The sequence below is a fragment of the Babylonia areolata genome, chromosome 9 (assembly GCF_041734735.1).
Source record: "Babylonia areolata isolate BAREFJ2019XMU chromosome 9, ASM4173473v1, whole genome shotgun sequence".
Classification (NCBI taxonomy): Eukaryota; Metazoa; Mollusca; class Gastropoda; order Neogastropoda; family Buccinidae; genus Babylonia; species Babylonia areolata.
In genome coordinates, this window is record NC_134884.1 from 42,202,249 (window position 1) to 42,219,522 (window position 17,274).

A 17,274-nucleotide genomic window follows, 5' to 3' on the forward strand; every position below is an offset into this window, starting at 1 on the left:
GCTTTTGTGTTGAAAGAGAGTGCATGTATGTACACAATTTAAGAAGTGGAAGTTCCAGGTTCTCAATCATACGCATTTAATCCATTTGTAAAGTTGGTTCTGAGTTGTCCCCTCCAGAACTTGTCTCAACTTCTCTCTGATTTTGCTTTATACATGTTCCAGCTTGGTTCCTTTTTGTCTGCAGTATTCAGCAATCCATGTGGAGGTATCAGTCTGCATGATGGATGTCATAGCATTGGCCTGCCAGTCCCTTCTTGAACAATCTGTCTGTCTCACCAACTCCTGCATTGTATTTATCATCATTTGGCACATCCTGGAAAGTAAATAATGCTGGAAGATGTACATGTCATGCAGCAATTGGTTCTGCAGTTCTGTTTGGATCACAATTTTGGTTTCATCAGCATATATGTGAACCTTTCCACAATGGTGGAGGATGTGAGACGTTTTTCATCAGCACTATAAAGACTGGCAATGGTAATCTTATGGGCTAGTATCTGATACTTAGAATTGCATGGTATGAAAGCCAGATAATCAAAGTGTCGGACTGCAGGTGTGTACGAGGCGTGTGGTTTGAACATCTACACCTCTGAAGGGTTAAGGTGAAGATTTTTTCCATTCTCTCAGGTCAACATAAAGGACCTGCTTGTGCAGGTCATGAACAAGAAGGATAATTTTCAGCAAGAGAAAATTGTGATTTGAGTATTATGCATTTGTTGTGTGTCATAAAATAAGCTGAAGAAAAACATGAAAATATTTTAAACTGTGTGTGAATTTTTAGTCAGACTTACTCAACAGGGGCACAATATACTGTGATTTTCAAATCAGCATTAGACAGACGGAAGTGAAAATGACACTAACCGGTACTTTGGTACGGTTTTAGACAGAAGTTGAAAAGGCATGCACTGTTCGTGTGTGTGTGATTTTCAGATCTGCTGGAGAAACATATGTAAGGGAGCACTAAGATCCTGTGGAAATTGAAAGAAGAGGACATGAACAGAAAGCACCAACTGAATCATTGTCTAACACGAAGTGATGAATCTATCCATGCCATGGGTTTTTTCACTCCTGATGCAAAAAGTAAAACCAGTACAAGAAAATTGAATAGGAAATATTGTCTTCCTATTGAAATGTATGGAAATGGTTCTGACTGTTTGTAGGCTGAAACTCCCACGTTCATTTGCATTTATGATTGGGCTTTTACACATATGAATTGGTTTGGTTTTACTTCATCATGAGTGTGCATGCTACGTATGTTCATGTTTCTATAAACCATGGTACACCAACACGGATTATGGTGTCTTTAACATGAACATTTGATCATCTGTACGTGTAGGAATATGGGCACTTTGACAAGTGTAATTTCATTTTTTGCATATGAATGCACATGACGGGAATAAAGGCATTGGAAGGTCTACTCATGTTGACCTTACACCTTTACCATGAGACTGAAATTCCAACACTCTTACCGTTGAACTGTATTCATAATTGTCACTATTAAGGCACACTGACATTTGACCAACCAACCTGACTGAACTCACACTTAACCAACCAGCCAAACTTTTTTGAAAGCATGCAAGTCAAAGCCACCATCACAATACCCACATTTCTTGCTCACACCCACATAGAGCACAGCAGAAAATAACAAAATTCATATTTCATTTTTCAGACTCATTATTATTACAATATACATATCATATGAATAAAAACACATTGTGACATGACTGTGAATGCATTTGAACAGAAGCAGGTCTCCTAGCCTTTCCTTTGAAAAAAAAATCACAAACATAAACAGAACCAACCATACGCTAACACTCAATGAAATCAAGATGTTAATGTGTGCACTCATGACAAACCTGTACTCACAAATAACATTAAAATCTTGAAATGTTTTAAAGCAACATTACAACTAAGACTTAATTATCAAACTTTTATTTCAGCCATTTTTTATGGAGTAATAATATTTTTCTGAACATGTGACACTTCATATTCAATGATACTACCTAAGACCTGACATCAAAGTGAGGGACAAGAGATCTAGGAAATAAGGGGGAGGAATGTTATTTCAAAACAAATGGAAAACAACAGAAATACTGAAGACTAAGAATGAAGCTCCATGGGTTTACTTCAGACAGCTCAACATTTCTAAAATCTGTCAACTGATTAAGGGGAGTAAAATTTGGGTAGCATGTAAATAAAGAACGATCTGATCATCACCATAACATAAGGCAACATGAAGTGATCAACTTTTTTCACATCAAGACGCAAACACAAGTGTCTGCCATTTTTGTTCACTATTCATTCACTGCTTCATTCACAACATCATTGCAATGATCCATACTGATCTGTTTGCAATACCGTATTCTTTATAACTATTCCGGACATGGTGTGGCAAGAGGGATACCTGTTCCCCAGTCCACCACCAGTTGTTATTGCTATAACACTATTCTACTGATTAAAAACTAAAAGTAAAGCAGTGAGGGTTGTTTGAGAAGTCTGAAGAGTTGATCCACTGGAGTCACACCTATGAGCCTCAAGACACCTGACTTCAGATTTAGGTCTCAAATCAAACGGAAAATTATCTTGGAGCATGTGGATACAGGCTGGCCTTGACTCTCATGAACAAACTGACACTGACACATCAAGTGAGCTCTTCTCAGAATGTCGTAACCAAAAGCAGACATTGACGTCAAAGATTTACAGTTGCTGAAGATCATGTATTGATAGAAACGGAAGGCTAGGACATTGAAGAGGTGGGTGAAGGGAAAGAAGACAGTGTTTCAAGTGATCTGTCTCATGAATCACGCACCGATTGAACGTCCGAGGCCAGTGAGCGGGAAGGGGTAGTGGGCATGTACAGCACACAACAGGAGAAAGGGTACAGCTGACTGTGACTGGTTTAAACGAGAGTGTACTTCTACACTTTCTGATGCATGACTGCCACGAGAACTTTTTTTATGACTTCTCTAGCTTTGCAGTCTACATGTGCCAGCCGAGTCCTACACCCCTTTCATCTTTCACATCTTTAAATAATATGACTTACAGTAAACTGTTTTTGACATTTATAAGCTCTTTGGTGTACTTACTTACATTTTTTTCCTGCTTTCCTGTGTCTCCATGGACATAATCAAATTCTGAGCGTGTTTTGATGTTGACCATAAAATTTAGGGTATTTTGCACATGATTCAGTGTTCTTACACTGAAATGAGAATTCAATATTTTCATATGTACTGTTTCAGAATGTCAAATAATAAGTTCTGAAAGTTTAATTTTCTGATTGTATTATATATTTTTCGTGATTTTTTCCCCTAACCTTCACAAATGGGTTGTCTCTGGGGAAAAGAAAGGGAGAAAACTCATCCCAAGTGAGTGAAAAAAAATCTTTTGGAAAAGTTACGACCAGAGGGAATTTCTGAGATGCGTTCCTGTGCACAAAACTATGGCTGAAATGATTCATGATCAAAAAAGTACAATTTCAAAAAAGCAAGATGACAGAATAAAATGTTTCACCATACTCCCCACCTTTCTTGACGATGAACTGAACTTTGTACAAAAATTCAGTGCAAACTAAACGTATTTACACCTTGTGGAAAGAAAAAGAAAAAAAGACATGACAATTTTTGTGAAATTTCACAGCTGAAAAGCAGTCAATGTCAGCACAGCACAAGTCATGAAAACTGGATGAATGCACCATGTCTTTAAATGGTCAGATGATCTGTTTGAATCTCCACACTGAGCTGGGTCTGAAGATCACTGAGCTTCTTCTTGAGCACACTTAGCGCTGAGAAGATGATATTCTCTGGCTTCAGTGAGCCACAGGACTCCACGTTGAAGAAAAACTTGTTGGGTTTGGTGTATGGGTCATACACTGCTTCATCTGAAAATGAAACAAAAATAATTGTAGTCTTGACAATATTTCAATAAAAATAATGCAATCACAATCAACAACTGTTGTTATTTTTACAGTGATCTTGGAGACTGTAGGTTTGGAGCAATTAACTGGAAAAATTGTATAGCCGAATGGCTAAGCATTGGGCTTTCAATCTGAGGATCACAGGTTCAAATCTTGGTGACAGCGCCTGGTGGGTAAAGGGTGGAGATTTTTCCGATCTCCCAGGTCAACATATATGCAGACCTGCTAGTGCCTGAACCTCCTTTGTGTGTATACACTCGCAGGAGATCAAATACCCACGTTAAAGATCCTGTAATCCATGTCAGCGTTCGGTGGGTTATGGAAACAAGAACATACCCAGCATGCACGCCCCCAAAAACGGAGTATGGCTGCCTACATGGTGGGGTAAATAAAACAGTCATACAGGTGAAATGTTACATGTCTGTTTGAGTGTGTTTGTGTGCATGCCTGAAATCTGACTGAATGACACAGGAAACGAATAATGAGCGCCCAGTGGCAGCTGTCAGTCGGCTCAACCCAGGAAGGCAGCCTGTTGTGTAAATGACATGTTTGTAAAGCGCTTAGAGCTTGGTCTCTGACCGAGGATAGGCGCTATATAAGTATCCATATCAATCAATCAATCAATGTATTGCATCATCTTGTTTCCATTACTATGAACAAGCTTTCATTCACTTCAAAAATTAAAACTGCAATGTATACTTTTTTACAAAAACAAAGATGCATAAACACTGACCACAGTAACAAGAAAATATGAAAACCATTTTTTAAATTTTTGTTTCACTCAAGTGAACAAAGGTCATGAACAAAGATTACTTACACTGATCACCTTCTGGGTCCAACTCTGAATATTCGCTTCTGGGCCTGCAAAGACAGGATGACACAGATAAAATAAAACGCTGAGAAAAGTGTTCAAGCAAATCAGTGGCTCAATGACACAACTACAGCAAATACCAAAGCATTTCCCACAACAATAAATATAGTATTAATAAGACCTAAGACCTAGGACCAACCTCTGCCTAAAACACTGGAGTGTAATGCAACTATTGGTAAAGTGGAGACTGCCTTCAGCCATGAAAAGCACTTGTCATAACCATCTCCATCCTGTTGAGTTCACAGCCTTCAACAACCACATTCGCATATCTACAAAAGGCTTCCACCTACGTGATAATTTTTTTCCTTCCATGTAGGTAACCTAACCATTTTTGGGGGGGGGGGGGGGGGGGGGCTTCCATTCTCCTTGTCAGGAAATAAAATCCACCAGACCTATTGCAGCCAAAATGGCAATGTTATCAATCTTCCTCAAAAATGGGCACAGATACAACACTCTCACCTTATGAAATTCACTCAAGACCCAGCATTTGTATGTAAGGTTTCAATGATAACAGGCATGGAAAAAAGGAAATCAAGTAAGATAGTGTGTGTGTGTGTGTGTGTGTACATATACATATATATACATATAAAAATAAAGTAATAGTAAAATAAAATAAAGAAATCAGAAAGCAAAATGAAGTCGAAGGAGTGGATGGAAAGGGTGGTACAAAACTCAGATTTGTTCACATCCAGTTCATTTGTGTATTTTTCAAAGAACTGTTTTCATCTAAATCTGTTTTCCAGGTTGAGGTAAAGTGTAGTGGTGTTCAGCTGGCAGCATACCATTCTTCAGGTTTGGGGTAGGTAGTGTGGCGCAAGGCGTTGTCTGGATCATACTCAAATGGAACTCCAGCAGTCGGATTCCACTTGGCGTGCTCCTTTGCAAACCCTTTCCTGGCAAACGCTCGCACCTTCAGCTCTTGTCCTTTGCGCAGCTTGCAGATGAGGATGTCTGGGTGGCCAAAAATTTCACCAATAAGCAGTAAATATCTATAGATTCTTCACAGTTCATGAACTCATATCTAATGAAGTAGCAGAGGAAAACATACAGGTAAACCATCCTTCCGTCATTACTGACATGACAGCAAAAGAACTGTTAAGTAAACAAACAAGTAAAACAAAATCCACAACGATAACAAACACTGGATGGTGATGGAGGAGTACAATACAATAAAATACATCTTTATAAATCCAACTGGAAATTATTTGTGATTTCAAAGGCTCATCATTCACACACACACAATCTCTCAGCCCACAGTAGAGTCTTGAGCACATATTAACACACATTAATGGGACTTTAAAGTACAGTTTGTTAAAACATGAAACCCAAACCCTTAATGAAAGTGTAAAGGTTGCACTGAACCTTCCCTTGAGGAGACTTCTGAGAATGAACCAACCTTCTGATTCTTCATATTCACTTGCTTCCTGCTGTTTTCTGGATGTCACCTGCACATATTCAACATACACACAATCAGAGAGTGTAAACATCATACGTCCATCGTTATACAACAGTTCAAATGACAACTGTTGATAAGTGATTAAAAAAATCAAATCTTGTAAATGAAGATAATGACTTTTGTGAGAGAGAGGCTCTCTATATTCTTCCATGCCCAAGGATAGTTGTTTTTTTTTTTCCACAGTACCCTAAAGTCATTTTATACTTTCTTAGTGTAACAAACAATACCATTTGCAAAGTTTTTCCTTTCAGAAGAATTTAAAGCCATATAAAATAAAGATATAAAATCAAAATCAATACTGATATTCTCTATAAGCATAGCGTGATGCAATTATTACTGATGCATTAATGAGAAAGGTCTAACTTGGAAACTGGGTGTAAGAGGAAAACATGGAAAAATTATTGTAATTTATCTGCCTATATAACACTGTAAGCTCATAGCAAAGCTGGATTTAGTTTGGTCTGGTATTGTATTAGAAAATATCACTACACTAACACATTGAATTTGACAGGAGAACAGAATGTCTTAAATAAAGTTTTCAACTGTCATTTTAAACTCACAATCACAGACAAACTCTGATACTGATAACCCATAATCAATCATCACTCTGACCATTAACAGTTTCTTTTACATGCCTCTATAAATCTCTATCATGTCAAACACACACCCATACATACACACGCACACACACACACACATACTGTACAAGCAATGCACACACTAACTGACAATATTAGACAGACTTTGCCCAAAGGAGTAAAAAATGAGTGTCTAAGGAGATGATATTAACTAATCAAATCAACGTTTGAAAACTTCAACTGTCCATATAGTAATTCTAGGGAAATCCTAGATAACCATCAAACAGAGTATCTTGAGAACTGCCACTAGACTTTTCAAACACTTGTTATTTCATGGCTACAAAACTTTTCTTTCTTTTTTTTTTTCTTTTAACCCCTAGGCTGCCTATATGATGAGATAACTCGTTATGGCAAGCATGTATGCTTCGCTGCCACAATGACAAGATAACTCGTCATCAAAATATTCTGACTTTTCCCTGGTTTGCATTCACTTCGTTGACAAAAATAGTGGTAGCTTTAGCCTGGGGAATCTCTCTAGATTCTATTCACTAGAAACCCCGTCTACGTCATGAAGCAGTCCTTTATTTTAACGTTTTGGTTGGGTCACTGTCCCAGTGTTTGCCTGACTTCTCTCCTCGCTCGCTCAACAAAATGTCAGACTGACGCCGTGCTCAAGACATGCGATCCTGATGAACTAAATCAATCAAGATTTCTTTCTTTAGCTGATGCTCAGAAAGAATTGAAGCGTAAATTCGAAGGAGAAGATAGTGATGAACATTTATAGGACGATCTGATAGAAAATAAAGGGAGCAATCAAGAGAGTGGCCAAGATGCGACTGTCAGAGAGTGATGCCAGCTGTACAGATGTTAGCAGACGACAGAACATGACCGAATTAGTAGCAGAGAGATATTCTTGGCACTCAGCCAACGCAGTCTGATGAGAACTGAATCAAGTGACTGTGTGAGAGGGGTGAAGAGGAGGGGGGTGGAGACTGAGGGGGCGTGGCCTCACATCCACTTTATCACTTGGAGAAATCACAATGTATTGTGTATCTATCTCTTAAAAAAACATATATATATTGTGGTTGTTCTAGTATGATTTTGTGTTTGCAGATATCCATTTGTCCAGAAAATATGATGTTTTTGTGCAAATTACCTGACTAATGTTTGTAATGAACAAGTTGAAAATGTGACAAAAAACTAAACACTGATTTCAAAACAACAGCATGTCACTAAAAATATATAGAATGGGAAAACAGCATGTGTTTTGTATTCTTTATTCATTTACCTTTCAAAAAAATATATACTTTTACGGGTCTTTCTCCAATAACAAAGAGCACAGAATTTTTGGAAAATTTATACCCGTTTTTTTGTGAAAAAACCTTGGCAAATAGATTTCACTTAAATTTTATTTTCCTGGCAGCGAAAGGGTTAAAGCAAATTTGACCCAACAATGAAAATTCCTGAATCAGTTGCTGTAACAGACACATTATAAAACTTTCCAGTTGATAAACTATATTGGAAATGTCAACACTATTACAAAACTTTATAACATTTTTTTTTTTAACAAATATCAGACACTAAAATATGGTAAAAAATATCAGATTTTTTTGTTGTTGTTGTTGAAGATGGCAGATCAATATTTACTCCAAACGAAAGCATGACCTGTTCTGTGTTCACTCACAGGAATGACTTTGGGGTTGCTGGAAATGAGGTCAGCACTGGTCACGTGCCGCGTCTGCTCATCTGTGCACTTCACTTCCAAGGTGAACTCCACCGAGCACTCTGGACAGAACTCTTCACATGTGCAGTCCTGGAAAAAAAAAAGTTTTAAGAGCCAGGTCTATTTGCTGACAATATCCTGCACACAACTGTGAGAAAATACACATAAACAATGGGGTTATCAAAAAAAGGAAGAAAGAGTAAAAAGAAGAGGAAACTGCTTTTAAACAAACCAATAAAAATTTTGAAAGACATAAGAAAGAAAAGCTACTGGGAAAAAAAATACGGTGGGAGTGAAAGACTCAATGAAAAGAGAAGAAGAACTAAACACAGAGGTCCAAAGCTTTTGTCTATTTGTAGAAACATGCAAAAGATTTTGTGCTTACAGGTGATTCTCAGTAAAAGCAGCCCTAGTTTCTGTGGCAAGATCTGGGCACTGATATTCATAATCATAAATAAGAACATAAAAAGAAATATAACAGTAACATGGCCACACCCACGTGTGTGAGTGTACATGTGCAAAGTGATAATAATATCAATAATAACATCATCATGAATTATGCATCTGTACTGTGTGTGTGTCACTGTATAAGTCTATGTGTGTATGTTACTGTATGTGTGTACCACTGTGTGTATCACTATGCATATCTGTGTGTGTGTGTGTGTGTGTGTGCGGGCATGCATGCAAAAATGTCACCGCATTAGCATGTGTATGTAGGTTCATTTTTGTTTGTGAGCATCTGTACAAGACTACAATTTATAAACTGATTTATAAAGCAAAAAGACCTGCACACTGCACACCCCTTCTAAAAGAGTTGCACTTGTTACCCACAGAGCAAAGAATCAAATACAATGCTGCCGGTCTCTGCTACCGTGTCATATCTGGAACTGCACCCCAATACCTCTCTGACATCTTTCTAATCTATGTACCCTACTGTTCTCTTTTCTCTGCTGCCGATGATAGAACCTTCCACGTCCAAAAATACAAAAGAGAACAGCACGATAGTCAAGCCTTTCCATCATCTGCTGTTCAAATATGGAACTCTTTGCCTCACCATGTCTGTCACAGCCCCTCACTGCCTTCCTTTAAATCTTACCTCAGAACTTTCCTCTTCCAGCAGCATTTCCTCTAAACCCTCTCTTAATCATGAAAGTAGTCAGTTGATTGTGTAGGTGTATTTGACATGCTGTGTTTTGTGTGTGTTGAACGTATGGCTAGATGGATGGATACCCATGCATGTATGTATGCATGTATGTATGTATGTTTATATTGTACGTACAAGTTTGTATGCGCTCAAATATGTTTACTGTGCATGATTGTGAGCTGAGGACTGAGTGTGTTTCGTATGCCTTATTGATATTATTAGAACGTCCAAATTAAAACACCAACCCTGGAATACTGCATTTTGTCCACACACTCATCACTGGTGAGGGGGATGAGGCCAAGGCGGTGAGAAATAAATTCATCAAACAGGACTGAAGAGTTGGCTTCAATTTGCACCCAGTCAATAGCTGGAAAAAAAGGAGACAATTTACTGGTGTTAACAGTCAATGATACTGGTAGTATAATATCATAACACACACATTTGTATGATGTACACAACTACTGCAGCTGTAAGTGTAACAAAGCATCATGAAAATGTTTACTTCCCTTGTTCATAACATTTTTATAAGCATAATCATAATGCCTCCATAGTACAAAACAGTAAGAAGCATGATTTGCAAGATGAGTACCTTCATCTAATTATTGTCCTGATAAGTCAGATCATAAACCCATGATATCAGAGGAACAACTTCAGTGCATTATTCAGATTTTTCAGGGAAAAAACAACTGAGAAACTGAGCCTTCTTAATCTTGTGATTTATTTGCATTGAAAAGATGTTCCAAGGCTGAGTCAAACAATAATATGGCAAAATAAAACAATGTGATTCTTTTCTGTGCCACTTATATACCAAAACATGCATGAGAGATTCTTTTCTGTGCCACTTATATACCAGTACATGCATGAGAAACTAGTTCTTGCTCTGACTACTTTATTAGATTCTTTAGTTAATTCTTATTTTGTATCTTACCAATGGTTGGGACTTCAGCAATGCACACCCTCCGAAATCCATTGGCCACACTGAAACCAAAAGATTTAATCACTGTCAAAATACCACATTCAATGAAAAAATATATGCATACCAGATAGTTTGCTTTTAGATAGTATAACAAAAACTTCATGACTGTCTTTATTGTTTTTATCATAATTCTTTACTTTGTGCATCCACTGCATGGCAAGTTTTCTTTTAATTATTAACTAATCTTTCATATTCTATCCTTTGTATAATATAAACCTTCAAATCATGCAAGACTGAAACACAAATTAATAAAAGTAAAATGTTTCATACTTTTCTTTTCAAAAATGGATGGAACTGTTCGTGTTACATATGACATAATGATATATGTAAAAAATCTCCACTGTTTCAAATGCACATGAATAATAGTTATTGACCAAGTAACTTGCAAAGTCATATTCAAAAGTTTAAGATACAGAGAAAATGAGATAAATGAGGTTCTTACTATCTTAGATCTACTTGAATTATCATGACTGGAACTAATGGAAGATAAATGAGATAAAGACTTACACAGTGAAAGAAACAACCAAAATGATAACCAAATGTTTAAACTTCAGAAACAGCATCAGATTATTAAATTTAAAGCGACTAAAAGCACAAGAAATATATTCAAAGCACCTGATAATGCGAGGGTATTTCTACCATTACAACCGAAGACAGTTCTACTTCTAAAAATCTAAACGAACTCAAACAAGTACTGTTAGTGTTACTGTTGATGAAACAAAGAAACATGACAGGAAAAACAAGCTAATGTGGATTCCCATGGTCTTTCAAATAGTTTCTTCTTATTATGGTACAAAAAGGAAAAAAAAGAAGAAAATCTTCCACAAAAATAAGCTCCAAGTCCATTCATTTGTTCTCTGACAGACATGTACATACAGCAACAACCGTGGGGTTTCAGTTTCAACAAGGAAGTGTCAAACTCAAAGCATGGTGAATAATCCATACCATATAACACATGACCACATCTGATTAATTTTTTAAGAGTGTAGCAGAGGCCTTACAAACAGACCCAAAGTGCTGGTCATTCCTTCAGCTTTGAGAGCTCACCCAAAATTAATGCTGTAAATTTTTTTATATACTTATGCACACAGTAGGTGTACAAACCTAAGCAAACATGCAAAAAAGACAAACATTGAAACCATTCATGTTACTTAGCACTTTTTGTCTGCTTACAGTTACAAGCTTGTGCTTAAATCTTATTACTGGTAAACATTAGCTTAAAATACAATACTGGTACTTACAGGTACATGCTTGTACTTAAATCCTACTACTGGTAAACATTAGCTTAAAATACAATACTGGTACTTGAGCTTATTGGTTAGGGTAGGTATGCCAAATTGCAAACAGTCTAGTTGAAGCGACCAGCTCAACATGTGTAATGTAAAGATAACATGTTGTACGATAGACAAACGTAGTTCTTTTGTTTTTGAAGGCTTTCTCCAACTGGTTGCACCAGGAGAAGTTCGTCTGCTCATTCTTTTCAACGTTTTGTCCGCATCTGAAGTAACAGGGGTGCCTGAGGGTAAATGCGCATGGGCAAGTCTAACTGCGAACGATGGCTTTGTGTACATGTAGACAATTAAAACAGAAGCAGGTCTTTAACTCATTAGACTCATAGTGTTGGAACATCACACAAGCAGGTCTTTAACTCGTTAGACATAACATATTGTTGGAACATCGCGCCAGACTGTTGTATTGTTGGTTTTGATCACACATGCACAGAAACACACACACACACACACAAAAACAGACATTTAAACACACACACCCCACACCGCACACAAACACACTTTTGAGAATGTTCTGTAACTGTGCAGCATAATTGGCAAATAGACTCACATCCATATAACCTATGGTCTAATTGCCAACGACACTAATTTGCAGATTCCTGTCGAAACTGACGTTCAGATCTGTCACCAATATGCTTTCTTGAATTCTCCCAGCACTTGTAATGTGCATTCAACATATCCGACCAAACGAACTATTCTAAACTGTGTCAAAGTTCAAGTCCCACAACTTGCTTCCCTTGATTTTGGGATTCTGAGAGTACATTTGTAACTTTGGTCGGCAGTGGTGCGCGAAGAGAAGTGTGTAAATGAGCCAGAAATAGCTGATGTTTGATTGGTTCTTGGAAATGTATATTCATTAAGGTATTAGAAAAAGTTCGAAGCAGACGTCAAATTGTGAAATGCAACCGTTAACAACACTTTAAAGTGGGACGGTATATGAATCGTTCGCAATTACACGAACAGCAATTACACGAACAGCTATAGCAGCAGACACCTTGGACACCTTTAAGTCTAGGGTGCCCCCCAATCAGTAGTTAATTAGATAACAGGTCCCCTACCCCCCCCCCCTCCTCCTCCCCACCCCCTCTCTTACCCTAATATTTTTTGGGGGGTTTAATTTATTTTGGGGGCCCTGCTGTCTTAGATCAGCAAGGGACCGGCTAGCTCGGAAGGGCGAAAAGTGAAGTGATAGTAGCCTGCCGCAGAACCCACTTAGAGTAGGACTAAGTTTTCATCCTCACTAATAGGTCTGTCGCTTTCTGTAGCTTGTTTTTCTTTCATCGCAACCCAACAAAAACGGCGTAAAAATCAAATTGATGATTGTGGCTGTCAACGCAGTGAAAGTGAAACACGCTGTTCGCGTACCTACCCTATCACCCACGAGACATTACCTTCGCAGAAAAGCTTCAACTTGTGTTCAAGCTTTTAGAAAGGTGCGAAAAGAGTTAATAAATACATACCTTAAGTCTGTATCTTCCAGAACAAATTTGATGTTTTCATTGGTAAGTTCTGAAATAGAGACCGTGGGCTGATTTGCGTATGGCATTTTAAGTTTTCACAACAAAGCTCCCTTCGCACGCACAATGTGGGAAGTTGCTCCTTGACAGGAAGTTCTGTTGTGTAAGCCTTTTTATCTTTCTAATGAAATAGTACAAAACATCACAAACAGTGAAGATGAAGTGATCAGTCACACCACATTAGTTTCGAGCTTCCGTCCACTGATACATAATTATTATGATTCAGTCCCAGGGGTCCATGTCCGGCAAATGTGCCCGGAAGATTCAGGAGACATGTCAACTACTGTCTTCATCCTATTAGCCTTAATTAACTGTCAATGCTGAGTCACTGAGTTCTACTGATTCAGTGTGGTTGGTATCACGATAAAAACACCTCCTCGAAAATCCAGGCCCGCGACAACTGACTGAGAAAAGCGGGACAACATCCGAAATGCAAAAAGAAACTGAGCTCAAGAAAACGGGATGAAGACTGCGTCAGAATTTGAGAACTGAGCAGGGCCTACAGAAATTCTGGGACTAAGTCCTGAAAGCAAAGCACAGTGCCCTCAGTAAAGCAGAATCGGCACGGTAAGGAGCAAAAGAAGCAAAAAGAAGACTGAGACACGAGGCTGCTTCTTCCGAGACCCCTTTCTGTTCGCCAGTAAACTGTCGACTGAGCAGCCCAAATCAGGGACACTCACAGTGGACAACTGAAGAAACACTTGACTGAACAGCATCAGTCTCAGGAAAACATATTCCAATCCGCGCAAAGCAAGAAACCACTTGATCTCAAGGGTTTGGTTCAGTCCCAGGAAACCAGAAAAGAAGTTCAGCTCAGTATAAACCAACAAACCTCGAGGAAGTACAGAAAGTGATCAAGAAAGCCAGGGCCAAATTATCCCCAGGGCCAAACGCAATACCGTGCCTGCTGTATAAGAAAACGGTCCTAAAGTCCTTGAGTGGCTCTACAGATTGATAAAATCAGCATGGAGGAACCTGAAGATCAGCGACGACCATTGGATGATAGATGGTGGCGTGTACATCCCGAAAGAGCAGAATTAAAGTAACGTATTAGCCAGTTCAGACCAATATCGCTCCTGAATGTTGAAGGGAAAATCTCAGTTCTTCTCTGTCAAGGCTGCAAGACTGACAAAATACCTCACAGAAAATGAGTACCTGGATGTGTCAGTCCAGAAAGGCGGCATCCCAGGAGTTCCTCAGGTTGTGTTGAACTACGAACATGCCACAATGGTTTGGGAAGCAATCCAAAAAGCAAAGGCAGAGAAAAAGGACCTGGACGTGGTATGGCTGGATCTTGCAAGTGCGCACGGGTCAGTTCCCTGCCTGGTGAAATGAGGAAAGGCAGAGTCTTCTCACAGTGTATCAATTAGAAGGTCCAGAGAGACGTTGTGCTCCATTTTGAAGAAATCGTGAATTAGTGATATGATGATGTTCAAAAATTAACTAGGCGATTGGAACGATTGCAACACGGCATTTCCCTCCACAGCATCAATGTTTTCCTAGCGCTCGAGTTGAACTCAATGAAGACTCGGAGGCGTCCGAGTTCTTGCGGAGACCGTCAGTCTATCCACTGAGGAATCACGGGCAGTACAAGTTCTCAGTGCGCTTCAGTATCAGGTCCACCATCAACATTCTCCCTCAGACAACTGCAGCAGAAACTGAATGCAGGGAACTGACAAAGACAGCCCCTCTTCATTGCCTTCGTAGATCTTAAAAAGGTCTTTGACCTCGTCGGCGGCAGGGATGCCTCCGGCGCTTTTCAAAGTATCATGTTCCCAGAGACCGGGCTGAATGCCCACCCGCGCCCATGCTCCATAGTCTTCGTTAGTCGGCCTTCCATGACTGATGACATAAAGTCCACCGTCTGCCGGATGTAATGGCATAATTTATATCAGGTACATTTGAACGAAAGCAGGCCGGGAGCAGGGATGCCTCTTCAGAGTCTTCCAGATGCACACCCATGCTCCATATCTTCGTCAGATCCTTCCATGATGACATCATTAAGGTCACCGTCTGATGTGGTCTTTCAACTGAGTAGGTGTAATGGCATAACTTCTATCACTATGCACATCGTTTGAACGAAAGCAGGACTCATGATGTCCTCGCTCCTATCCGGCTGCTCAGGATTGCTTAGCAGTCGACCCGAATTGTGAGGCCACACGCGGCATTCAGACTTTGTATCACTGATGTCATATGGAATGCCGGCTTTTCAATCACAGTACAGAGAAAAAGAGCAAAATCCGTCCAAAGTTTAGATGAAATGCCTGCGTAATTTTCTCTTTGCAGACAACTTCAGGACGCAGCAGTCACTCAGTCCGTCAGCTGAAGACCTTCAGCAGCTCATGAACCGCTTCACTAGCTATGCAGCTAGTCGGAAATCTGCCCAGCAGATGTCAGTGGTGTAACGTATAACAGAGTGCATGCATGTTATCAGTATTTGGTGTACCGGTTATCAGAATGGATAGTTCTTCTTTAGTTCAGTTGTCTTGTCTTGCCTTGTCTTCAGTGTCTCAATCCTGTGGCAATCCAGGCTATACAGGGGAACAACTTGATCCACGACAATAGCCTGGGGGGATGCGCTCTAGAGTAACTGACTTATGTCTGTGTACGACCGTTAAGCCCCCTATATATAGTCCAGCCAGGGGAACATGGGCCCCACACAGCATCAGTCAAAAGAAAAAAAGCAACAACAACAACAACAAAAAAACCTGTCCCGTAGCTATACTGAGCCTGAGACTCGCAGCCAGGCCTCAGTCCTGGTCTTGAATGACTGAGGGGAAATGGCTGAGATTATATGGTCTGGAATCTGGTCAGTTCCCGACAGGTGGACAGCTAAATTGAAAGGGAAGAAGGAGTACTTGTGGGAGTCAGTGCGGGAGAAGCCGTGTACAGTACCAGTAGTTTCTCTGCCGGGTGGCCTCGGCCGGGACAGTTCAGTTCTATTAGTCCGCACTAAAGTACCTTCCCGGGGTGCCACCTCAACCAAACCACCCATGACCTCAGTGTACATCCGTCATGGCCGGGTGGCCTTGGCTGCAGTGCGGCGCACTGAGTTTGAGGGGGTCGAGTTCCAGCCTGGTGATAAGCTCAGTTGCACTGGTGGTGCGGCGGAAGTCACGGGCATGCATAGTTCGCCGAGCTGATCTGCGTTGTGCCACTGATCTCCAGGTAAGGTTGCCAGTTGTGACTCGGAGATACTGAGTGTTGCGGGGTGCGTCCCAGACTGGCGCAGCGGCATCATGCATTCTAGGATGGGCCTCACAAGCTCCTTGTAGCATGCTGTCTGGGTGGTGTAGGGGCATCTTCTCAGGTTCCTATACATGAAGGCACTGGTATCGTCTGCCTTTGCCAGATCGGGACACCGGCCTTCTCACGGCAGTGTTCACAATACGGCCGGTTTCTTTTCTTTCTCGGGACCTTGGACCCCAGAGTTTATCGTCTCATCTGGATGACTTGGCTGTCAGTCTGATTTCCCAGTCAAACTTGGGACAAAGGGTCTGCCGAGAATGGGATTCGAAACTGGCCAGAAACTCATGGCACTCGATGCTCATGGACACTATTCAGTGGCAGATCCACTGTTCTGCCACCTTCCACAACTGAAATATACATACAAGGCGGGGTCGAACCAGCATCATCTGAAGTTAGGATTGACGCAGCGCCAGTAATAACGTCAAGATTTTAATGAAAAGTTAAGTATAATCGGTTCTTTTTTTTTTCTTTTTTTTTTTTTTAAAGAACTTTTTTGGGGGGGATGGTCAGAACCAGGGAAGACAACTGCGAACGTCCCTTTCGCAACACACGTGACGTCAT

The 17,274-nt window shown here is 40.0% G+C and overlaps 1 protein-coding gene across 1 annotated transcript; it reads right to left on the reverse strand.

The window, feature by feature from the left end:
* Positions 1 to 1,651: 1,651 nt before the first annotated feature.
* LOC143285470 (DNA-directed RNA polymerase II subunit RPB3-like) lies at positions 1,652 to 13,565 on the reverse strand. The gene is made up of 8 exons (XM_076592774.1): positions 13,408 to 13,565; positions 10,611 to 10,660; positions 9,928 to 10,049; positions 8,500 to 8,628; positions 6,178 to 6,226; positions 5,564 to 5,732; positions 4,728 to 4,771; positions 1,652 to 3,874 (listed from the first exon to the last, which is right to left on the reverse strand). The coding sequence occupies exons 1-8, from the start codon at positions 13,491 to 13,493 to the stop codon at positions 3,696 to 3,698; spliced, it is 828 nt and encodes a 275-aa protein (XP_076448889.1). The 5' UTR covers positions 13,494 to 13,565; the 3' UTR covers positions 1,652 to 3,695.
* Between the last annotated feature and the right edge of the window lie 3,709 nt (positions 13,566 to 17,274).